The 26,269-nt window shown below is 36.8% G+C and overlaps 1 protein-coding gene across 1 annotated transcript in view; it reads left to right on the top strand.

Annotated features, from left to right (window-relative positions):
* The window catches only part of wgn (Tumor necrosis factor receptor superfamily member wengen), a 61,201-nt gene extending 39,437 nt beyond the window's left edge, over nt 1-21,764 (top strand). The window contains exons 3-4 of the mRNA XM_083133532.1: nt 18,051-18,167; nt 20,841-21,764. Of these exons, the coding sequence (XP_082989658.1) occupies nt 18,051-18,167; nt 20,841-20,968 (245 nt within the window). The 3' untranslated portion in view covers nt 20,969-21,764. The remainder of the gene's footprint in view (nt 1-18,050; nt 18,168-20,840) is intronic.
* The last annotated feature ends 4,505 nt before the right edge of the window (nt 21,765-26,269 follow it).

The following is a 26,269-nucleotide window of genomic DNA, read 5'->3' as shown; positions in this document are numbered from 1 at the left end:
TTATACACATATTCAGTGAGTTAATAACGAGTATAATATTGTAGTGTATTTTGTACTGTTCATATAAATGGTACGGTTGTGATGATATTATTCGACTCAGTAATGGCTTAGGAAAAGAAAACAATAAAATAATTGCATTTTATTTGACAGAAGATTCGTGAATAATAGTACTTTTGTATAGGATGGAACAAAATGCAACATCTCAGTGATTTATCTTTGCGTCTGAATGTAAAATATGTCACTGGTAAAATTATACCGAAAAAAGGATTAAGTAAACCCCTTTTAACCGGTATTAGCCCCCCCCCCCCCCATCTTATTTCAGGCTGGCGCCGTCACTGCCTGTATGTATCCGTCTTGAGTGTTCGCGAATCCTTTTTTCCATGCTCGAAGAATAAGTTATGAACAAGGAAATGCTCATGTGTTTCGAACCTCTCCCAGTTCGCTTATGCTGCTTCACTTTATAGACACGTAGTGTGCTAACAAGCGGATAACGCGTGCCTTGTGAGAAAAATTCTGCTGGAAATGTGCCGTGACGTTAGGCAACGTAGGCACGGCATGTACGAAATTCCTTGACCCCTTTTCGCTCTTCAGAGTCCTGTCATGGAATTCTTCATGCCTCTTCGCCACGTCACGTAGTCACTTTGCCAGCGCCTCAGTAAGAATGCTTGAGTGCGAATGCGAGAATACTCTTAGAACAATCCGTACGGCTTTTCTCTTTCCAATTTTCTACTGAAAGACATGAGTGTCGCCATAAATAGTTGTAGGGAGGCCATCTCCTTGATATAAAATTGAATAGTACAAATAACAAAAATAATCAAAAAACAATGATTCGTATTTACTAATAGTAAATTATTGTTTTATTACCAATTTATTATTATTCTATCATTGGAGAGAGTCTCCTACTCAATACTTCAGATTTGTGTCTATCAGACACAAATGTCTCTCTTTATTTTTTTCATACACCACACCGTTAATGTACTGGAATGCAGTATTTTGTTGTAAACTTTAACACACGTGTTTCTAGAAAACTTTCTGACGGAAAATATTTGACCGTGAAGATTAGTCATTTTTGGCATTTTGAAAATTTCATTGAACCATTCATAAAACGTAACACTATTCTCTTGGGATCAAGAATTAAATATACTTTTAACAAAATTCTGATCTGTCCCGGCGCCACCCAGCGTCGAATGACATGGGTACCTGGGGGAAACCCTGGGTGGTAAAGGCGGTCAGGGGTGTGATGCTGATCACATCACCCCCACTCACGACCGGAAAGTGTGGGGCGTTACCCCGACACCCCCTATACGCCTTCATGGCGTGGTGCTAAGCACAGGGGAGCACTTTACTTTTTTTTACCTTTAGGTACTGGTAAAAGTACGGAACAGAGAAGACTGAAGGCTGGTGGTGGAGGAGGCCAAAGTCCACCAATGTCTGTAGAGCCAGAGGAGAGAGGAAGAGAAAGAGACTCATGAATAGTATATATATTTTTGTTTGTTATTTAGCGTCGCTTTTCTTCCACTTTTGGCCAATCGGAACGATGAGTGATGATTAGATGAAATTGATGAAGGGCCACTCACAAAGAACACCCATGCGAACGTGCGGATTTGAACCCGGGAACTTCGCTGGCGAGATCGAAAGTTGACTATTTAAAGCGCTCGTCCATCGAGCTGGCATGAACAAAAATAGAAAAAGTATGCTATGATAAGATGTGTATTCACATAGGGAGCGACGGGCATTTTCTATCCCTGGTTGAGAATAATTTCAGAAATACAGGGACAGGGAAATGAGGGAGAAATTCGCTTCAATTCGAATACTACCCTTGTTGGTTACAAAATCCGAAATTTCCCTTCATAACATAACAAACTACTTATCTGACCTTTCAGATTTTTTCTACGTATGTAGCAATATTAAGAAAACGGGGAAATTAGGTTAACTTGTGATCAAAAGGATAGAGGGAAAACAGAAAAAAACAACCCCTTGGTCTACGATGGATCATTTCGATTTGATACGGTATGCAAATCTTTAAATCACTTACAGTTCTACTCCTCCCCAACAAGCATACCTGTGGGCAATCTAAGTTTCGCATGAATTTACACGTGCAGGAAACTTTCCGATACCCAGAATCAAGCTTGAAAGCGTAAGGACTTCCCCGGTAACAAGGTAATTTCACGATTTCCTCCAGAGAGAGAGAGAGGTTTCCCGCCTCGTTCGTTCCATGAACTAATTTCGGCGACCTTCAGATGGAGTAACTGATGACGACACGAGGAAAACCCGTCATCCTTAGTAGTAACGCCCGAATGAGTTGTTTCTGCAGAAGAGAAAGCCTTCTTCACGGTTTTTTTCTTCTGCAGACGGAAAGTGAAGGCTTGGTTGGACTTTTGGCCGACGCCAGCCGGATGGAGGGGGGGGGGGGATGCCCAAATTATTATTATGATGATTACTATTATTATTATTATCAGTTTTGTTATGATGGCACTTCTCTTCCATTAATTGCATTCCATAATTACTACTTAAAGACACATCTGATTAAAAATTATTCATTGAACTTCGATAAACAATAAACTTGTATATAACAAGAGAACACTCACGAAACCGTATACCCTAGTGGTAGTAGTAGGCTATGTGGGATGGACTGACATAGGAGATTCCAAATATATGTAATTTCCTCGAGTTTCGGAAGCAAAACAACTCCAATAACTCCACAACTAGTACTATTTGCGACTTAAAAGACAACAGAATCTCGTTTCCGAGGCTTGTACGAATATTTAACATTCCATACCGGTCCTACGAACACTTACAGTATCTCCTATCTCCACCGTACAACATGTAAAAACCCATATTACATGTGATGCGTGAAGCAGATAATTTTCTCACACCGTGCCCAGATAACGCACGCAATCATTGAATGAAAAGATTCAACACTAGCAGCCTTTACAATTATATTGTTAAAACATGCATTGTATTGTACCGGCAGAGTTTCAGGAAGCAATAAACAATGATTTTTAAATGCCGCGACACAACGAGCCGATAACAGTGATACCAATCAACGTCCTACGTGTTATTCTTCATCGGCCGTGACATGTTTTTTTCCTCTGATCGGCGCGTCATGCCCTTTGCAGACCTACTCGTTACGTAATCATTGCAATGTTCTGTGCATGATACGCAAGGTTGTAGTGAGAGCAAACACAGGGGGCAGGAAATAATCAAGGTCAAATAATTTAAACCTGTGTGACGAAACGAACGCTGCGGCGTTGTAACTGATGAAACCGGCGGCACAATCAAATTGCCAATGCAACTTCTACCACCGCCGTAGAGTTAAGCAACACACACCACCTTGCAGGGAAGCGAGTGTTTCAGGATCTAGGTATCCAATTATTATTGCCTGTGACTGTACATTTAGTGTAATTTTAGGCTACTTATTAACATATCCATACTTCTGACGCAGAAATGGAACTCACATTTACTCCAAGTAATGGAAAACCGAATTTAAACAAAAGTCAATGCGTTTCTTAAACTGAAACTTTCACCACACACACGCTTCTGAATTGAATGCAAATATTAGATAGCATATGAAACATTGTTGGTACAACTTTGGAATGAACTTCTGCAATCAGAAGAAAATATTGTATTCTGCAATGTTAAGTATTAATTCAGTTGGTACAGGGTCAACGAAGTTAGTGATAAGTTGTGTTTTATACAGCGTATATAAATACACTTCTATTTTGAATTGTATCTTCTGCAAATATGCTGTATAAAGAAAAAACTGCCGGAATACTAATTGATGCGAGTGTACAAGAGTGTTAAACACCTCCGCTTTGTCACTGACATATCCAATCACACAGTGGCGTGGCGTGACTTTTTCAAAAGTGTTACCAGCTATCAGTACAACAATTATTCCTGCTAGACGTAACCCCCCCCCCCCCCCGTTAAAGATAACATGTCTTCATTTCGTTCTTGTTTTGCAATCAACACAGTGATTTAGCCACAAACACTTATAGAAAGAACTACCACTCATGAGACAGTTACCACGAAAATCCAATGAGTAGTGGTAGACCCTTGTCAATTCTTCATCTGTCTGTTTCTTTGCAATGAGGTGCGAAGGAGAAGAAGAAGAACCACACTTTTCTCGGGTCAGTTTGACGTTTGTGTGGTGAGCACTGAGCAGACGACAAAACTCCGCTCCTTTGTGGAAGAGAAGCTCAGCTGTACGTACTACTGTTGCCAACTTAGTATTTTGGAGCAAGGTTTGTCCAAATCACGAATCACACCAAGGAACTATATTTTCCTCTATTACCTAACTGGTCTCAGTTTTAGTTCAATCCAGCCTTGACTCTGCAGTCTACCTCTAGTTGCTTCACAGAAATGGTATTCCTATTTTAGGCGGGATTTAGCTCTTTTCTGCCAATCACATGTGACAACACTGGCTGATCCGGTAGGTCTGAACGGCTACAGGGCTCCTTAACAGGCATATACAGGGTGACTGGTAATTAGATGTATTCCCTGAAAGGGGTTAAAGTAGAGACAATTTGCAATAAATTTGACCATATGATACCCCATCCGAAAATTAGTAGTTTTCGAGATAATCGAATTTCTTTTGTTTCTTTAAAAAAATGACAATTTTCCACATAAAAAGATGAATTGAGAGAATACTTCTCAGTGTATGGAACTTATTTCAGCGTTTTCTGATAGCTAACAAATAAGTGGTTCGTTGAAAAAAAAGTTTTTCCCAAATAACAATCCCGTGTAAGTAACGGGTGGGTCTAAACTTACAAGTGGTGATAAAAAAATCCAATCTTAGTTTACTTGGCAACGTATTAATAACAAAAATGGCATGACACGAAGCGTACAAATTACTTAAATTACTTCCTTGTGTCATCTGCTATCCAACAAGGTACAAATGTTGCTGACATTCACATTTGTGTACAAGAAATAATACTTCAGTCATCTTCATGTGAATGGAATCAATGAACAATACAATTAAAGAACATTACACGTCTTGCTCAAAGTGGGCACCTCCGTTACGAATGCAGGCACGCAGGTTTTTACGGACATTTGGTCTCTTTAACTCGTGATGTGATGGTGTCCTTGATGTGTTGACCAGTTGTTAAGATCCTCTCCCTGAGCTCTTATTTCGAGTTTACCGGTGTCTTGTAAACTAAGTCTTTCATGTGGCTCCAAATAGAAGTCGCAAAGCGGCAAATCGGGGGATCGAGCCGGCCAGGGAATCGGGCCGACTCGGCCAATCCATTTCTTTGGGTAATTTTCATCCAGCCACTGTCGCACGCCCAGGCAGAAGTATGAATGGGCGTCATCAACAATCATTTGATCGAGCCATTTTTCCTGCCCCAAATCTTAAATGGCATCACTTATGAACATTTTTTGAGGAACGGGATGGCAATGTTGTTGGGGGATGTGCCTCTAGCTGCAAGACGTGACATGATTTATCAGCATGATGACTGCCCAGCTCGATCCCCCGATCGATTTGACGCCTTGCGACTTTTACATTTGGAGCCACATGACAAGACACCGGTAAACTCCAAGAAGAGCTCAGGGAGAGGATCTTAACAGCTGGTCAACACATCAAGAACACCATCACATCGCGAGTAACGAGACCAAATGTCCGTAAAAACCTGCGTGCCTGCATTCGTAACGGAGGTGCCTACTTTGAGCAAGACGTGTAATGTTCTTTAATTGTATTGTTCATTGATTCCATTCACATGAAGATGACTGAAGTATTATTTCTTGTACACAAATGTGAATGTCAGCAACATTTGTACCTTGTTGGATAGCAGATGACACAAGGAAGTAATTCAAGTAATTTGTACGCTTCGTGTCATACCATTTTTGTTATTAATACGTTGCCAAGTAAACTAAGAGTGCATTTTTTTATCATCACTTGTAAGTTTAGACCCACCCGTTACTTACATGTGATTGTTATTTGGGAAAAACTTTTTTTCAACGAACCACTTATCTGTTTGCTATCAGAAAATGCTGAAATAAGTTCCATACAATGAGCAGTTTCTTCTCAATTCATCTTTTTATGTGGAAAATTGTCATTTTTTTAAGAAACAAAAGACATTCGATTATCTCGAAAACTACTAATTTTAGGACGGGGTATCATATGGTCAAATTTATTGCAAATTGTCTCTACTTTAACCCCTTTCAGGGAATACATCTAATTACCAGTCACCCTGTATATGAAAAACCCCATAGCACACTATGCCCCCCAGTCCTTCCCCACTCTTTCCTTGCATTGGCGCCTTCTTCTCCCTTGTTGCCTCTTCAGGGTGGCGGAACGGCCTCCCTCTTCGCTTCTGTCGGCTGCAGAAAAAATGTCCTAGGCAATATCTACTCGACGGCAACGGTGTTCATGAACGTATTTAACAATGTTGTCATTTTGTTGAAACAACTTTTTAATTCTTTACATTTTGCTGTTACCTGCGGGAATACCGGCTACATGCACGCCACGCCTCTGCAATCACATAAGAAATAATGTCCTCTCCTCTCCTCTTCTCTTCGTTGCTTGGAATTTTCATCGGTCTGAAAACGCTTTATCTTTTTTTCAGAGCATAATGTTCATTAACGGTGATAACATTCCTCTACTGCACTGAAATTATATAGGAAAATGTTAGGGGTAAACTACCCACCCCCCACGCCTTCCATGTTGTGCTCAGAAAAACTGATGAACAGATTTCGAATTCAGTGGCAGAGGGGATCCCTTCATTGTTCCTTTTCTGGATTTGCTTATCTATCAGGATTCGTTGCGACAAGAGAAATAAGGCATCTTTCAGAGCGAAACGACAAGTGTCACGACTCCCTTTAGCCTGTATAAAAAACATTCACTGGGCATGCATGATCAACAGACCGAAAACACCATATCTAACAAATAGGAAAAGTAATATTTCTCACAGGTCACGTGATTTTGTTTGTATTAACTTCATTCTTACAGTGGGTAGAGAATAGATGAAATTGAGGAAATGCACTCACATAGAGCAATGTTGGGAGTCGAGCTCAAAACCTTCGGTTGCGAAATCGTGAGTAGAACAACCAATATACTTGGTCATCCAGGCAGCTAAATTCTGGAACTGCTTATATAACACGTTTTGTTGCTGTTGTTATTGCAATAACAATGTGAATAATTCTTTCACGTAAGTTCACAACATTTATAAATATGCAAATGTGGCAATACAGGGCAAAATAACAAATCCAAAATTCTTGACTTTTTCTTGACCTTTCTTTCCTTTTCTTGACTTTTCCCCCTTTTTCTTAACATTTATTTAATCGCCCCCTACTTAGGTATATTTGGAAATTAATAAAATATATATTTTTATTCAATGAAAAAGCCCTACCGCAAGGAAAAACTGAAGCTGTATTTCTACAAGATAGACCACCACCACCTTTTTTTAATCATGGCATCAGATATTTGTGATAATCTGCTAACAGTTTCGTCTACAAATATAGACTGCTGGGTTTTCTTGCCAGCACGTCTTATACCTTCAATAGCATTATATAGTCCATTTGGTAACATTTTAGAATCAACGATTAACTCATAAGTATTTCCATCTATATCATCAAATGATACTCTCCTATATTAAGCATATTATCCAAGTCTAGAGCAATTTATTGCTTTGTTATTAACTTAATACGCAAATTATAAAAAGATCTTGTATAGTTTGCAACTATTTCTAATGAAAGATTAGCTTTTCTAGGGGTTTTATTATTTTACTATAATCTATTATACAAACTGCACAAAGATCTTGTATAATTTGCAACTATTGTATGTCTCTTTCCAAATTCTTGACTGAGCTTTCTTATAGCTTTGCTGCTTGATTTTTATATTTATTATTCATGATATAATCTCGTTAGACTTGCTTTAATTATTAATGTATTATCATTTAATATTTTTAGAAAACTTCATGCATACAAGAATGCAATTCTTAAACGAAATGAACAAATCTTAACCACAACTCAATACAATTTTACATTTCCAAATATTCAATTTTATCAAATCCCAGTACGGGTATATAACGATGTAAATTCTCTATAATGTAAAAAATTGCAAAACTTCTTGACCAGAAGCATCATTTCTTGTCTTTTTCGTGACTTTCTTGACTGGTAGACACCTTGCAATAAAATTGAAATAAAAAATCCGACCTTAGTGAAACGGTCAAACTCGGCTGTTCAAAACATGCCTGTCTTTTCCCCACCTTTCTGAATTGTTGTTTCAGGGTCACATAGATATTCAAGGTGACATGAACGGATATATTGTCTCCAAGTACACACGCTCTGCCTCTCTTACATGTCCAACAGCAATTCGAGGCAACGTATACAGTCATTACCTTCTCTATCTGAAAGCCTGATGGCTTGTTCCATGCACGTGACTAAGCGTCATCAACTGGAGGCGAGATAGCCGCCATGTTTGATTTGCTTCTTCGGAATCAATGTTGGACCTTTTTAGTGAATATGGAATTGTAATGCAAATTTAAGAACTGTAATCTAGTTTACATGACGTATAAATATGCTTAAATGTGCAAGAGGTATGGTGTATATGTAGTGTGTGCTCAATTGCAGAGGCAATTATGATGAAAAAGGTAAGAGTAACGTTCACATTTCTTCAAGAAGTTGCTGAAAATGAGAAATGTTTAGGGCAAGTCCATGTGATTTGGTTCCTACAAAAGATGCAAGTTAAGTAACAAAGGTTTTATACTCATAAATAAATAAGAGTAATAGTTCATGATGTAAACATTTCATGTGTCCGGAATGGGCATCTAATATACCTACTCTTAAATGTGGTCATGTTTTATCTCTTGTCAACAATGTTTTTTAGAAATATCAAATAATTTACCCTGAATTACAAACATTGGTTAACGTTAAGATTATTGCTTATGATTGCAAATTAATTTGTTTCAAGATTTAGTCAACGTTTAAAATATTAGCTACGTTCGTGTCTACCAAAGCAGTTTGTTGCTGCACATTTTATTCAAGCATTCGATAAAATATTCATATTATTTACATAAATTTTCAGTTTCAAAATATGCTTAATGAAAGAAAGCTATACAATGGGGCAAAGTTCATACATGTCTACATTTACATTCTCATTTTATGCCGCTTTATGCTTCTTTATGCTAATCGGAGGCTAATGGAAGATATGTTGTGCATTCAAATACAAGGGTGCGACGTGTAACAAGAACTTCGATCAAATATTCATGTGTAAAACTATCCAGGAACATATTACTTATGTTTCAAATACAAATGTTGGTACTACTTTACTATACCGGAGACACCTATCAATGATTTATTTCGCAATTTTTTACATTGCTAACGTAATATTCTCCATTGTGGAACATTTCTTTAGGTGAAGTAATGAATTTCTAACGAAAATAATGTATATTTCTCACATTAACGAGTACTTACTGTTGTTCCTTATTTCCCACAAACCATCCACGGGTAGCCCCAAAAACCATTGACGTTAGCCCAAAAATTAACCATAGCTCCACGAACCATCAAGGGCACGAGGTATACCTACTAGGTTAGGTTAGGCCTGTTAGGTTAGTTCCATTAGCACTCCTTTCGTTCAATTTAGCATATACGGACAATACGTGAGCGTATTGTGCTCTCGTGCAGAAAGCAAATTGTGGCAGCAGCAATAGCGCGTCGGAAATAGATTTTCGTAGAAAACCACATGCATTCGCATTAAAATGGATCAAAACTACATTCCTGAACATCAACAACGCTACAGAAAATGATTTGGTTAATGTACTTTCTCCTGTAAATTTGAAGAAATCCGTCTCCTGTATAGTAAAGTGTTACCCAAATGTTTTCACACAGAAAGCATTTTGTTACCTGGCTATGTCAATATGAACTACAAATGTATTAAATTTTATAAAACTGTTTCTTATGAACTGCTTTTTATTTTTTGTCTTTGTGAAGCTTCAATGTTCGTAACTTTGATTATTAAATCAGTGATAATGTTTATTGTTTCATAATTTATTAACATTCTGCTTTTTTTAATGAAAATGTTGAAACTCATAAGTTATTGTCACAGATCTTACTATCAACAATGAAAAGATTCAATTTGTTTATTATCTTCGTTTAATAAAGTCAATAGGATCGAAATTACAATGTGACAAATGATTTAGGTTTAGTCTTTATTCACAGATATGTAACATTGCCCTTGTACCAATTTCTTTCGCTTTTGCTGAAAGGTTATAGAAATTAAGTTTTTCTATTGAGATTGTATAGCTACGCAGAATATCTACATATCTGGTTGATTAATTTTAGGTAAAGTTAAAGACAATTTAATTGATTAGGTAACTTGGAAAGTTTACGGTCAACCTAACATAAGGGGTTCTGATTTAATCAATTGATTTTACATACAAAAGTTCATACAAAAGCGGTTACGAGTTTTACTGTAGCTGACAAATATTCCCGATAATATTTTTCAAAGGTATACAATGTTTAAATTTTTCTGCCAGGAAGTTTCTAACTGTTTTCAACTCTTTCTTTGTGCTATAGTAGGAATTTTTGTGATGACCATAGTTACTTCCTGAATGAAAATTTTGGTGTAAATATTCAATATTATACTTTCTTCTTCTTACTATATTCGTCTGGAGGGTAAATGCCAAAATTGAACTTCATAAAAGAAATAAATATAACTTAATTCTCTACGGTAAAATTACGACAAGGGGTTTCCAGCATTAAGACGATCGCCTCCAGATGATGACGTCTTGACTGAGCGCTGTGGCCTGAACCTCAAGATGGTCTTGATACAGTTGGCATTGTGGCGAGGTTACAAGTTTTTAATCGAAAGGGTCATTCGTGCAGGTCCAAGGTGAAATCCGTACAGGTGAAACCGTCGAAGATTTCTTACGTTCGGGAATTTTCGTGTGACACAAATATTCACAAAACAACTGTCGTGGCACCTATTTTTTTTCCAGTTGAGGTTTTCTAATAATAATTCATCGTAAGTGAGCACCTATGTTTGGAACGTTACTTTTCAAAATTAACTGAATTTGCTCAGAAAGTAACTCTGTTACAGTTGATCTTTTTAAATGCTACTCCAATACGGTTACCATTACTTTAAAAAGTAACTGTTAGTTACTTGTACAGTTACTTCATTCTAAAAGCTATCTCAGAGAATATACTGCCTTGCCTGTATGAACAGTAAGCGTATTGCTTTCTTTTTTTTTCTTTACTGTGGGGATCATCTAAAATTTACTCATTATATTATAATAAACCTGATATGGTGAAACATGAAAAAACAGAGATTTGAAAATTCAAAAGAAATCCTTATACTTCAAAATCCAGTGACGCAAAACATTTACTGGTAACAAAGAGATTAAAATTGTATTTACATTTTTTTTTTTTTTTTTTTTTTTTTTTTTTTTTTTTTTTTTTTAGAAAATCGTAACTTTTGGTACGGTCAGGAAAGTAATTGTTAATTTTGTTACTGGTTACCGGAAAATGCTCGGAAATACTGTTACTTCCAAACATTGGTCAGCTGCATGCACAATTACGTCATCATACGCCACGTTTGCGTTATCGTTAATTCGGTAAAATGGATGATGGGGAGAGGCTGCCAGAGGCTTTTCACCGAGTGAATCGTGGTCAGTGCATAGGTTCTAGAGGTCTGCACGGGCCTAAATTGTAAGGCCCGAGTCCGGCCCGGCCCGAGGAAAAGAAACCCGAACCCGACCCGAGTCCGATAATAAGTAAACATGAGCCCGGCCCGAGCCCGAAAACATAATTAAAATTACTTTCCAATTCAGCATTTGAAAAAAAAAAATGGGCACTGTTGTACTTCGTTAACTAGCTGTTATAAAAAAATGTATTCTCATTCTCGAAGTAAACCATAATTTCAATAATTAAAAAATATTTTTCGATGACAATATTCGCTAACAAAATAGCCACGAGGCCCGGGCCCGACCCGAGCCCGAGAAGTTCTGGTTATTTATGGCCCGAGTCCGGCCCGCGGGCCGGGCCGGGCCTAGGCCCGAGCCCGTGCAGACCTCTAATAGGTTCCTGTCCGATATCTGCTTTTCTAAAACGGCGCCCGTTGATTGGTTTCAAGTAACTACCTACAGACGCTGTGTCAACACTGAAATTTACATCTCCCACCTGTTCTTTAAACGTGAGCGCTAACCATTCATTGCATTGCTATTTATTGGTCTGACGTACATTTTGTTTGCTCCACACCCAAAATAGCATGTCACTCCCATTTTATTTTCTGAGCTCCTCAATCAAAGGACTCCACTTGCACCCCAGTGCATCTGTTCGACCGCCAGGGGGTGCTTGGGCACCCCTTAATTTTCTTCCGCACCCCTACGTTCAACTGAAAACACTAACCCTTAGAGTGTCATATTATGTCATGTCGTCATATTGACCGCCGAATGTTTGATACTGAAGTAAGACCGTCATTAACGTATTTTTTCCCCTTGTTCTTTATTGCATTGTTGATAAACGGTTTTTTTCCCGCCTACTTGTGCTTCCTCACACTGGAGCAAAAATTTCAGCTGATTTCAATTTCATTTCAATCAGTAATCTATGTTAATCAGTGGCGGCGATTAGGGTAGCAGTTCTGCCCCGCTTTTTGCTATTTTTTCTCCCGCACTATACTAAACTTTATCTACTAAGGGAAAGTAAACTGTCCTCGCCCCCCAACCCCAAGTTTTGAAAGGTTGCATGCGTGTCTAATGTTTTTTTTCTTATTTTCAACATCGCACCCCTTAAATTTCTTTCCGCACCCCCTCAGCACCCCTAGATGATTAATCCTGGCGCCGCCGCTGTCGACCGCAGAAAATGCACCTTGAAGTAGCTTGAAAGGACAAATTGAAACTCGAAAGGGAAAGTTGGTAGAAATGTATGAAACTGCGCTGTCCATTTCAGATCAGCATTGAGCTTTTAGGCCTTCGGTTGTTTATTATACTTTGCTTTATTTTTTTTATTATTATTTTGATTTGTGGTGGCAATTGTAACAAGCCCTTTCGAAGTGAAACAAAGATACTTTTTCGGAACAGTCTTTTTCCTTGTTTCGGTTCCACTTGTAACTGTCATCCTTATTTTACCATTGGGATCGTCTTGTTAGCGCATGCGCACTTGTGACAAACAGTACCTTATCATGGCGCTGGCAACCTTTAGTCGGAATATACATATTCAATGCGGATAAGGTGAAACGTCACCCAAATTGGCGCCACAGCATTGTACTTACGATCCCGGACAACATCGTGAACAATAGCTTGAAGCTTGCGCTCGTACTTCACTCTACCGACTACATATTATATTAGTACTTGCATATTATTTTTCAAGCCACGTACGCTGGCGTTGCATGGGCAGCCATTGAACTGACCTAACGTAACATAATCTGCAGATATAAGCCTGGGGAAGCTTATGCTCAAAGCCTTTAACCAAAAATTAATCAGATCTGAAAAACAGATTCTTGTTTCTCAATTTAGAACACTAAATTGTCACAATAAACAGTGTGACAATTAAAAAGCTAAGTGACGATATCTAACGAAATTTCAAAATTATTTTTCATCCTGGCTGCGTCTGGGAGGTGGAACTCGATATTTAATTACATACAAAAACCGGTTTTTCAAACTTTATAATTTTATCTTTAAATTTTTCAAAGTGGAAATTTTTCATCACATCTAACAACGTTTTTTTTTATCACAATTCTCCTCTATTTCCTCCTTTGAATTTTGACACTGCATGAAATTTACTTGGTTTGCATTTTCATATCTTGATTTCTTTCATAAATTAATAAATAGCTTCCAGTCTCGTACTTAAAAAGTGTGTCTGGAAAGGAGTAATTAGAGCCTTTATGTTAAATCTTTCCATAAAAGCGATTGCAACACTACTGTATTCGTGATAATTTAGTGACGCTGACGTCATGCAAGGTATGCTATTCCCATGAAATGAACAATTTCGTGGTAGGAGCGTGTTTGTAAGCCAACGTAAAGGTTATTTGTTCGAAAGATAGTCATTTGAAAATAAAAACATTTATGAAAAATGTTTTCGCCATGCCTGTTAGGAGCAGTACCTAGCACTGCCATCTCATTTCCAAAGCGTTGTAAATGCTCTCCATTTAGACCAATAATAAGCCATGTTTTGTCGATTATATTGCAGCCCTTCCCCCGAAATTGATGATTCTTTTGGTACATTTAATCCGACATCATAGCCAACCCCCCCCCTCCCCCGTTTCCAAATGGTTCAGAACAAGGACAGGTTACTTTCTCTAGTGCAAGAGCGAAAACTGGCAAAACAAAAATGTGGGGGGGGGGGGGCAATTGCTCCCTCTAATCGCCGCCATTTCGAAACATTATCAAACGACTTTTAAAGGGGAGACGATTAACAGAGAGTCTCCCTATCTCTATAACAGCCTGAGAACAATTGTTTACGACAATACGAACGAATACTGACACGAATTATCGTCAAGATCGGATTGTTGTAACGTTACATAGGTACGATAATTCCGCCATGTTGGTTGGTAATGTGAATGTTGTAAGATATCAATGCAATGAACGACAACTGGTTATTAAAGCAATAATTAACATGCTATAGACGTAGGAAAGTAAAACCATTGTAAACTTATCTTGCGTTCCTTGCGACGAGTTAGGTTGTTTCTTTTCACTCGGTAAGTTTGAGGATGGGGAAAAGTGCACTAGACCTGCATATTTACGTCTCGAATTGCTTTTCCCTCCTTTCACAGCATGTTCACTGACAGTTAGTTTCCTTTGCTTTCAAGTACCCAATTATACACGATATCGCTGACTCACCAATATTATTGCACTACGCCTCGAAAACTTCCAATACCAGTTTATCACAACACAAGACGGTTGCCCGAATCAAAGAAAAACGACGAGTGACTTTCTGTTCCTCGATGGCTGTAGGCTACAATACTTACTTATTCGATTCACAATCGCAGAGTGCAAACAGACTTCTTTACATAGCATATTTCTGTAGTACACATAAAAGTAAATAATACAAGCACTAAGCACAACCGTTAAACTATTTACTGCCAAATGAAGAGTATTTTTATTCCTAATAACTAACGTTTCGATGCATTGATAATATTCCCGCTCCCTACCTTTAGATTGTATCCGTAAGGTCACTGTTGCCAGTTTGTGTGTTTTAACTGCTGCCAAAAACATAGCCTAATATTACCAGTGAATAAGTATGGAATCTGTGCTAATTGTAATGTGCCAAAACGCTACATTTATCATTTTTAAATGAACTATTATTGTACAATAGGGGACGTACACATAAGATTATCGAGAACAATAAGTCTTCGCGAGTTAAATATACATAGGCTGCATGTATGAAATTAAACTGTGCATTTATCATCACGTGTTCAGTACGTTGCTTCCTTGTACCGTGATTAAACACAACTTCAGATTTAAGTTTCATATGCAATTTAAAAGACTAGCATATTAATCTTCAGCAGTCACACAATATTGTAGCTAAGCATTTTTTTTATTTCCTTATATCGCACCTGTATATACATTACGAGGAAATGTGTTAATAAAAAATATGAGAGAATCCAATTTTTGCCAAACTATAATGCAAGAGAAACCCCGTGTAAACGATATATTTGAAATAAATGATTCGTTGTTTGTGATAATTTTAATAAAGAATATTGTGTGATTTATGTTATTGCACTACGTACCTCAGGAGATTACGAATGTGACAAAATACAAATCGTCAATGCACTGACGTACGCAAGTTTTTTTTTTTTCCGGGAGGGGCTGGAAATAAAGGTGGTTTCGTTCTAGGGGCGCAGGATACACCACAAAATATTTCGTATATTTGAAGCTTTTCACTCTATTAGAATTGTACTCTCAAACTAATTGTAATCGGCGGTTATTTTAGGGAAGTTTTGCATTGTTTAGGAGTTCTCAATGAGTGTTCATTTGAAAATTTTTATTTTACCAAAATTTCAGGAGGGGCTGTAGCCCCATTAACTCCCCGCGCGTACGCCAGCGTGTCAATGATATTCTAAGTATAGGCCACTTCTTTCCCTGTTCATTTTCTATACAGTTGAAACCATAGTATGTTGATAGGAATGCATTGTGGTATAAAATATTTATAAAATGATATTCTTGGGTTGGCAAGAGTATGAAATGTCAAAGTTTGTTCGTTAGCTTTTCAACTTTTAAAGTGCACTAAATGATCATAGACTAATCCTGAAGAATATCTCAACAGTATAAAGGGCGTCCCCGATGGCGCAGTGGTAACTCCATCGCCTTGCAATCAAGGGGTCCCGGGGTCGATACCCGGTGGAGGCACATAGTGGTTCGGATCCCACTTTAAACTGTAGGTCCAGTCTTATAGAGGAATCAGTTAAATTTAGTTAGTTAGTTTAGAAAGAATACACTGCCTTGATTCCATTTTTTTAAAAAAACAACAAATAAACGGTAAACTTTGTTTTTTCCTAGAGTTAAGATACAGTTGTAAAATTATCTACCACCAGTTTCCAGTTTCGTTTATCTAAATGGCGGTTGCACACAACTTTGCCGTTATCTCAAAGCGTAAAGTACTCTTACTGTGCTTTTTGGTATTACAAGGGCGACCGCTCGAACGCATTACCAGAGACATGTTTGGCGCAGGGAACATGAGGGTGTAACCGGAAAAAGGCGTCAGCGGAACACCCTTTTTCTGACAAGACAAAGAGTGTTGCATGTAAGGTACTCGGAGACCGGTTTACCAGAAATTTTATGAATCCCAAGCATCACAAAACAAGCCTCAAGATCTTCGTTTTGTTTTCAGAGGGAAGAGTTTAACAATTTGTGAAGTTTTTGTTATATGCTAATTTGTCGACGAACTGCTGCTGAGATATAAAAATGTGTGTAGGTTTCAAATACTGTGAAATACGTACTATTGTTTTTTTCATCAACGTTGCGAATCCTAGAGAGGCAATGTATTGTTTCTTGCAAATCCTGATTTAAAATATAAATTATTTTCGTCAGCATGTATAAGCATATGTAGGATCCATATCTGATATGATTAATGCATTCGTGCTGCAATAATTTTAATATTTATCTTATATTTATATTTTATTTATAGAAATAACATTCTTGTCAGCTTTGCGCCATACGTGTTTTTATTACGTTCAGTAATTTACAACAAAATGAATTATAAAATACAATGAGGTGATATTTTCCATAACCGGGTAATCCACTCCTACTAATTAAATTTTCTTGTATTTTGCACTTAATTCTAAAATGTCGTTTACTACTGTCTAAAACAAATATTTCTAAGATATAAATAGCCTCTATCTTTCTGCGCACGTGCACATACACACCATCTTCCTACAAAGAATAACCGACCTTCGCAGCGAAGTGGTTAGCACAGCGCACTACGACATCAGGGGTCTCGAGTTCGAATCCCGGCCTAGGCATGGGTGTTCTTTGTGAGTGTCCCTTCATCATTTTCATCATATCGTCGCTCATCCTCATCTTCGCGACTATCCAAAAGTGGCAGAAAAGCGAAGTAAATTTAATCAAATCAACTAAAATCCTACAAAGAAATGCCAATAAGCTTTTTAATAAATCATCATACACGTAGATCAATTGCTGCTTCAGAGAAAGTGTACAGTCCGATGCATAAGTATTGCCAGCAAATTTTGTCCGCCACTGCTTTAATTCGTACATCTCTTACATCTTAGTTGTTTTAGAATTGTATTGGATTGGATTGAGTTGGTGTTTTAAGTCCACTTCATGTACAGTAAGGCTAATTGGGACTGGACCTACAGTTTAAAGTGAGATCCGAACCACTATGTGCCTCCACCGGGTATCGAACCCGGGACCAGAATTGTATTGATGCTGGTGCAAAGAATAACAGCTGCTTTATTGATGATTGTTTTGAATTCTTGGAACTCGCATTGAGCAAACATGCTGATGATCAATTTACCTGCTAATACTTATTCATCCCACTCAACAATGTTGATACTGGCATCCCCAAAAATATGAAAAAAGAATATATATTTATAGTCACAATTTTAAATGTGCATAGATCTTATAAAGTGTTATCTAATGTCAAAATTTTTGTTTCAGATCTTGAGGAAGTGACAGCGCGTACAGCCTTATTCCCTGAAGAGCAAGCCATGGCTGGCTCAGAATTTCCAGGCTTCTACAGTTCCAATCAATGTCTTTACATGAAGCAGCTTCTAGGTAAATTGATGATTCGTCATATTACATCTATAATTCTAGAAAATTTATCTCTATACATTTTTGTTAATAATATAATACGTTATTTAAATATGTAATACAAGGAATGTCTGTTTGCCAGATATTTCCATCATGTGCGTCACCACAATTTCTGTAAGTAGTCTTCAGGTCGTTGATAGTGGAAATAATAACAATAATCAAACAACAATGATTACTATAAACTCATATTAAACTATTATTTTTTATTTCTAATTTTATTAATTTTATGCTATTCTTTCATTCTTATGATGAGATTTCTTCTCGATGCACAAAGTGAGCTAATGTATGGCACAGATATTTTATCTTTATTTTATCACATTTCATTCTAAATTTCGCAGTCATTCTTATACACTTTTACAAATACCGTTTAAGAAGAGCCTTGGAAAGTTTAGAAATGAAGTTTACATTTTGTGATTTCTCACATAAAAATACATTATTTGTTGAATTTTGAACCATGATTAAGTCATAGAATATGAAACCATGTAGTTCTGGTCTGGTTCCTCCATTTTACACTAAATGTTTCAAGCTAACTAAATTTTTATTTGGGTTACTTTATTGGCATATTAATTAACTGAACTTTGTTTCTGTTATCGAGTATCAAAATAATAAGTTTGTTGCTTTTTTTTTTATTTGAAATGAACGGTTCTAATTTCCAGGGGAGGGGATTCGAATGACCGATTCCCCCTTGCGATGCCCCTGCTTTCGAGCTTCGAACATTTCTTCACAGTTTATAAGAAAGAATTATAATAGACAATAGTAGCTATGAAACTGTTTCATTATTAATAAGACCTAGGTGGGTGCAGAAAATGGACACATTAATTAAAACGTATGGGTCCTGTCACTATTTACACAATGAACTCGGAGGTCTGAAGAAAATGGTACTTTTGAGGTGTCCAGGATCTCAAATGCAGAGTGTTTCAAATGTCGCGTAACCCGAACTTTAATCGTTCATAACATGAAAACCCGAGATATTTATACCAGGTTTTCTTCATTATAAAGCCCCACTCATTGACATGTCTTCAATACTTAACTTAGCAGCAGTTTACTCCGTACAGAAAATTCTATACATTAGTCAATAGCGAAAGTCACAGTTACTAGTCTTTCCAAAATGCTACTTTTTTGGTGAGAAAATGTGTAAAAAAACTATCAAAGGGTCATAATTAGACGTCTGATGATTGATCTTAAGTTAATCCGTATTATAGAGTGTGTACATCTTTACGACCCGTCTGTACATCATCCAAACACTTGATATATAATTTTAAAGTAGATGCATGTTTTAAATAAGAATATTCGTTGGTCTCTCCTTTTATAAGTGGAAATCAGCTGCTCTTTTTTGGAAATTGTTCTTTATAATTCTAACAACTTAAGCAGCTTTCTGCTTTCAAATTATCATCATCTTGATTTGATAGATGCTCTATAGTTTCATTAAAAACATTATGGCAAGCGGGTTTTATTCTTTAAATTAAGATTTTTATTTTTCAATTCTTCACAAGATTCTTATCTATCCAAAGCTTATTGGGCAAGTTCCAAAAAAGCTGTGATGTACTAGAGCAAGTATACATGCAAGATTTTGCATTAGATATTGCATCAGAACTTGCTGCACCTAGCAGTTTCTTGTTAGCCAATTGCGTTCCTCTCAACTCGATGTTGAATCCAGCCACTTTCCTCCAGGTGACACTTTAAACTACGTACTTCAAACGTACCGACGGAATATCATAGACATCAACATATAACACACACACACGAATTATATCTGAAATGTAATTAAAACTAATTAAGTATGATTAGGTATAATTAACTATCATTTTAAGAATGAGATTTCATGAAAATCAATAAAATAATAGTATAGCATGCAAATGAAGTACATTAGGACAAACTAAGGCATATAGGCTTTCTCCAACATATTCCTGGATAGCATCATCAATGGAACTTTCTGTGCGTTCCTCTTCCTCCTCAGTTGACAACTTGAGACAAGCTTGAAGCGTATCCTGATCCATCCTATTTCTTCATTAAGCAGTTGTAAAAACGGACGATAATTTAAATTCGTTCATTATTTTGACTTTTAATTGTAAAGAGGAATGAATAAGTGCTTACTATTACGAAAAAGAGAAAAAGGTACTATCTACGTACGTTGAATTTAAAAACCATAAAGTTACTTACCAAGGCAGTTTATTAAGATTTAAAAAGACTTTACATATAACGTTTCTACCCTCTTCGTCTGAGGAAGACCCTGATAGAGGGTAGAAACGTTACATGTAAAGTGTTTTTAAAATCATAATAAACTGCCTTCGTCAGCCAGTTAATGTTTTTTTTTTTTAATATAGATACAAGGCTTAATTTTATTACCCTTAAGTTAAAGTGAATACAATAAACCCAAAATTAACTTGGTTGCCAAATTTCTTAGTTATTGTCCGAATGTCCTGTCAGGTTATTGAAATTTTCAGGGTGGATTTTCGAATTTCCAGGGGCCACCCACTGAATTCATCACTGTCCTTACTTTTGGCCTCCAATTTTGTATTTCCTTGGAGGAGTGTATTTTTTTATTGGTGCAACTTTTAGGTCTTAATGTGTAATTCATATTTACAGATGCACTTAACTAATATTGTTTTATGTTATGTTCCCTCTTTTTTCTAACAGATCTCAAGAAGCAAAACCAAGGGGAGAGTGTGACCAAAAATGTGTACGTTGAGGAGGCACCGAGCTCACCTTTACCAAGCAATCGAATGGAGGAAGCAAGAAACATTGTTGAAGTTCACAAAACCTAAAGAAACTGTGGTGTTCACATGAAGACTGGAATTGGGGGGAGGGGAGAGGGTATACTTTGAGACGCTTGAAAGTTCGTGCAAATGTGGATCTCTGCTGCAATTTGAATGCACAAGAGCATTTTTTTAAAACTGTTGTTAGGTTTACTCCAGATTATCTTGTAAATAGTGATGTTTTTATGTATACCTGTCTAAAACTTATTCGTGTATAATAAAAATAGTGATAAGAGTGGTAGGGGCAATCTTCATTGCACATGTGAAGTTAGCATCTTGCCTGGAAATGCATGCAAATGCATTATTCAGTCAACATTTGGAGCATATCTACGAAAGAAATCGAGGAAAATTCTGTTTCTCTCAAAGTCACACTTTGTGAGAAAGTAGAAATTATTATTAACTTAAAAAACGACTTTCCTGTTACTTACATATAATAAGGAATGTACATAAAAATTGTATTTGTGTTTTTCTATTATGTATCAGTATTTCTAGTCATGGGAAGCTACTGTAAATTTAGGAAAATATGTTCAAGTTTTTAAATAGAAGATGAACAAAGGATTAGGAAATTCAGTTGAACCCAATGATGACTGTGTTTGATAGTACCTGGTTTTGATAAGGTACAAAGCAAATTTAAGTGTTGTGTGTATTACAATGTACAGTGTAACTTTTCATTGTGAAATATATTTCTTGTAATTTTCCCATTAGGTTTCTTAAAAATAATAACTGAAATTACAGTTTTTGGTGCTAGCAGTTTACATGAACTCTGTACACCTGTATCAATTACCAGTATAAATACACAATTACTCTTTATAATACTTTGTTTGTATAGTTATTTTCTAGTCCTTCGAAGTAATGAGCTACTTAACAGTTACGTTTTTCGAGTAATGGTAATTGTAACTAATTATTTTTTTGAAAAAGTAACAACTACATATTTTACAAACGAGTTCCACAGAACAGAAGTAATTTATTAGTAGAATTTGCACTCCCTATAATTCATCATAAGAGGGTTGGCATTAATAGGATTACATAATGTTCCTGTTATCTGCTGTACGTAAATTTCCAGCCAAATCTAGAAATACAGTCACTAAATGGTACATGGCATTTCCTGTTCAAGAATTCAGCTACCAAAATAATATTATAGAAAAACTTAGAGCCCATGAAAAACATTACCTTATATATGCCCAGACAAATATTGCCAGTAGAATTACAATTGCCAACAATCAAAGCGGGTCAGAAAAAGATAGCGTTAGAGTACAGATAAATATATTGAACTCGGTAGCAAACCATCTTCGCTAAGATTTACTGTCCGCAAGAAGTTCTGGCCAGTCACCGCTAAGAGGCGCCACTGGCACCTATAATACATTTATCTGTGGTTAGAGTATTTGATCTACTAGCGAGGTTAGAGTATTTGATCTACTAGCGAGGTTAGAGTATTTGATCTACTAGCGAAAACTTCCAATAACATTGACGAGGGCGGGGCGACATTGATTGACATGGATAAACATGTGTAAAATCTACTCCTCTTCAGATATTTTGAGGGGTCGAAAATGTCTGAACTCCCCCTCGCTAAAGTAGGTACCTGCGATTTGATCATCGTTATTAGTTCCATCAAGCATCTTGGAAAGCAATGTGTGGCTTGTGGAAAACACGTTAATACTGAGGAAAATGTCACAAAACTTATAAAATGAATGATGGATGTGTCCCTTTTGAAGGAATAGGTGAAAGTGACCTTGCAAAGACCCCAACATATTAAACGCAATAGTCTTTTCCTTCTTGTAATCAAGGGGTCCCGGGTTCGATACCCGGTGGAGGCACAAATGGTTCGGATCCCACTTTAAACTGTAGGTCCAGTCCCGATTAGCCTTACTGTGCATAAAGTGGACTTAAAACACCAAATCAATCCAAATCTTTTCCTTCTTCATGTTTTCAAACTGACAATTTTTGCAAATATTTTGTAACAGTTTCTTATTTTGTTCAGATTAATATTGTTTATTTGATTTCGTGCAAAGTATCAGGTTGATGAAAAAATAATGGCCGAATTGTCTCGCTTTTTAAAAAATATTTTTTTTCCTTATACATCTCACTGATTGTGTTATATGTTATGTCTCATTTTAAAGTTTATTTATTTCTTAATCTATGTGCCTTAAAATAATTTTCCTAACGCTTGATTTACCTCGATTCTAGGCTAGTTATCATGACACTGTCAAAATAAGAAATTCGCATCATTTTGCTTCATGGGTTCAAACTTGGTCATAGACCTGCGGAAGCAACTCGAAATGTCACTAAAACGTGAGGTGAGGGAAGCGTTTTTTTTTTTCCTCATACAATGCGCAGGTGGTTGGAAAAATTTCGTACCGACCGTATGCTACTCGAAGATGAGGAGGGTCGTGGGCGTCCATCAAAGTTCACAATAAACAAATGAAGGCGATCATCGAAGCTGACCCACTCAAAATGACAGGAGAGGTCGCAGGAGAACTCGTTGTTAATCAATCGACCATTGTTCGCCATTTGAAGCAAATTGAGAGTGTGAAAAAACTCGATTAGTGGCACGAGATCATGAGGCACGAATTGAATGAGAATTATCAAAATCGCCATTTTGAAGTGTGCTACTTTTGCTCAACAATAACGTCCAATTTCTCGAAGGCATTGTGACGTACGACGAAAAGTGTATCCTATAAGACAATCGACAACGTTCAACACAATGGTTGGATCACGACGAAACTCCTAAACACTCCCCCTCATATTGCATAAAAAGAAGAGCATGGTGACTGTTTGGTGGTCTGCTGCCGGCGCTATCCACTACAACTATCTGAATTTCGGCGAAACCATCACAACAGAGAAGTATTGTCAAGAAATCGATTAAATGCACCGGAAAATTCAATGTCTCTGTCAGTCATTGGTCAACAGAAGAGGCCCAATCCCTCAGCACGACAACGCTCAACCGCACGTCGCACGACCAACCCTGCAAAAGCAGAACGAATTGGGCTATAAAACTGTCTTACCCACCATACTCACAGGACCTCTCGCTAACTTCTTCAACCGGAATAAACGGACTTATTTCTCATTTGCAAAAGTGTGTTGATTATAATGGTCTTTATTTTGAATAATTACAGTAACTTTGAGCCAAGTTATAGCATTCAAAGTTGTTCAAAATCGGCCATTATTTTTGCATCAATCCTAATAGGTGTAAATTGCTTATGTGAAGTTAGCTTCTTGCCTGGAAATGCATTTTCATTCCAACATTAAAAGCATTATTATCTGTGAAAGAAATCCTTAGAAAATTATTTATCTCTTTTTGTGAGAAAGTATAAATTATTATTTTTCTTGCTTATTGCTGTTTAAATTTCCTCTTACTTTCATAGATACGTATAATAAGGGATGTACAGTCACCGTTCTAGATCTTCCCTGCAAGGCGCTATGTGTGTTGCCTAACTCTGCGGGGATAAATGGATTTTAATAGCAAATTTTCAAAGACAACTTCTATCACCGCCGTAGATTACGAAGATGAACCGATAGTAATTAAAGACTGCAGCTCGCATCGTCCTAATCCAGGGATACGTGTGGCCTTGACACTTGGGGTTCGCCTCTCTCCACACACAGAATACAGTAAGATGACCAAACGTCATGTATTAGCCGGGACTGTCCCGATTTTTTAAAACTTAAAACTGGACTCTAATTATTATTATTATTATCATTATTTTATTTTGGATCTAATAGCTTTTAAGTCTTTTTGTGTTCATTATAATATGCATATAAAACATACACAATTACTTTGCATTTCAAATATCCATCTTTTCCCTCCTATTTCACAGACATTGGATTAAAAATGAAAAACATGCCCCTTTACAATTGAGGGGTCTAGTGAGAGAGGGAGCTATGCCACAAATCTTGAAAATTTTATTTTTGACCATTTTCAATCTTCTCCTACCATCTGTCATCTATCATGTGAACTACAACCATGTGGCATAGCTCTCGCTTGTTCTGCAGCAGATTTTCTGAGTTCTTGAATACGTCCTCATCAGCATTTTGAGTGAGAGAAGGAGCTATGCCACTTACTGATGGTGTCTGCAATAGGAATGGCAGGGGTTGTGTTGCAGTAACCGGTGCAAGATTTAATATCAGCCCTGAAGTTAAAAGATCTCATGGCAATAATGCCTCCAGTTCTTCATGGTGTTTACCAAAAACTAAAATTCACAGAAACAATGGACAGTGAAGATCCTCCAGAAGACATATGAAGTTGTCTTTATGTAGATCATATGTAACCCTGTGAACATGATTTACACTCAGGCAAATGTATTTAAGCCTTGTTCAAAGTATTTGATGTGCTAGATTGATTTCTCCACATGGGTATACTATAACAATATACCATACATGTTCATAATAAATTGTATTTATATTGAAATTCATATTTTTCCTTTTGAATAATTTACCTAACAATATGTTCAGCAAAAAAAATTACCCTTTGTTATACAAATTATGACTCAACGCAATGCTTTAGAAAACTCAATTTATTTCCATTTCTTGTCAAAGTGGCATAGCTCCCTCTCTCACTAGACCCCTCAATTATTACACTTTCTTAAACATGTTAGCAAACTGTAACCCATCCGGATTGATAACAAAACGTGTCAGATTTATTGGAAATTGGTCCCTTTTTTGTGTCAATGACTTACTGGCATAGAATTAAAGCAACAATACACCTTCCCTACTATTACTGCGAACTATGTCATAGAAACGCCAGAAATATTGGAAAAATGAAAGCTTGAAAAACATTGTTGAGTAGAAATTATTTCACATTTCAATGTCAACACTGTGCCATATTCCAATTTTCTTCAAATGCTGGAGTTTCTTCTCTCTCACCTGGAACGAACGCTCTCACTGGAAGTGTGTTTTCGTACATGAATAGTTTGTGGACAAGTGACAATAACGCTTTTACGGTACAAACTTTGAAAGCTAAGTTGATTAATAGTATGAACTTTAATCACACACGTGTAAACTTTAACAAAATGCTATTTGAAAAGAAGGTTGTACTGAAGAAGATCCATCCACCGCCAAAATATCAATGAAAGGCTTCCAATTCTACAGGACTGCTTGGTTGGTGCAGTGCATATCACCGCATTATGTAAGTTATATACGCAGTATTTATTTATGTAATTAGTTTTCAAACATAAGTATTTATGGTGAAACAGTTTTTATGTTAAAATGTGTACATTTTGCCCTCCCGCTTTTTGTACAGGAAAATATGAAAAATGTCCCGTTCTGTCGTTTTAAAAAAGCTGTTGTTTAGATACACAAAAAAAAGTATTAATTTCT

The sequence above is a fragment of the Lepisma saccharinum genome, chromosome 13, assembly GCF_977018435.1.
Source record: "Lepisma saccharinum chromosome 13, izLepSacc3.1, whole genome shotgun sequence".
NCBI classification, from domain to species: Eukaryota; Metazoa; Arthropoda; class Insecta; order Zygentoma; family Lepismatidae; genus Lepisma; species Lepisma saccharinum.
The sequence above is the reverse complement of the archived record's forward strand: the minus strand, read 5'-3'. Positions and strand labels throughout refer to the sequence as shown.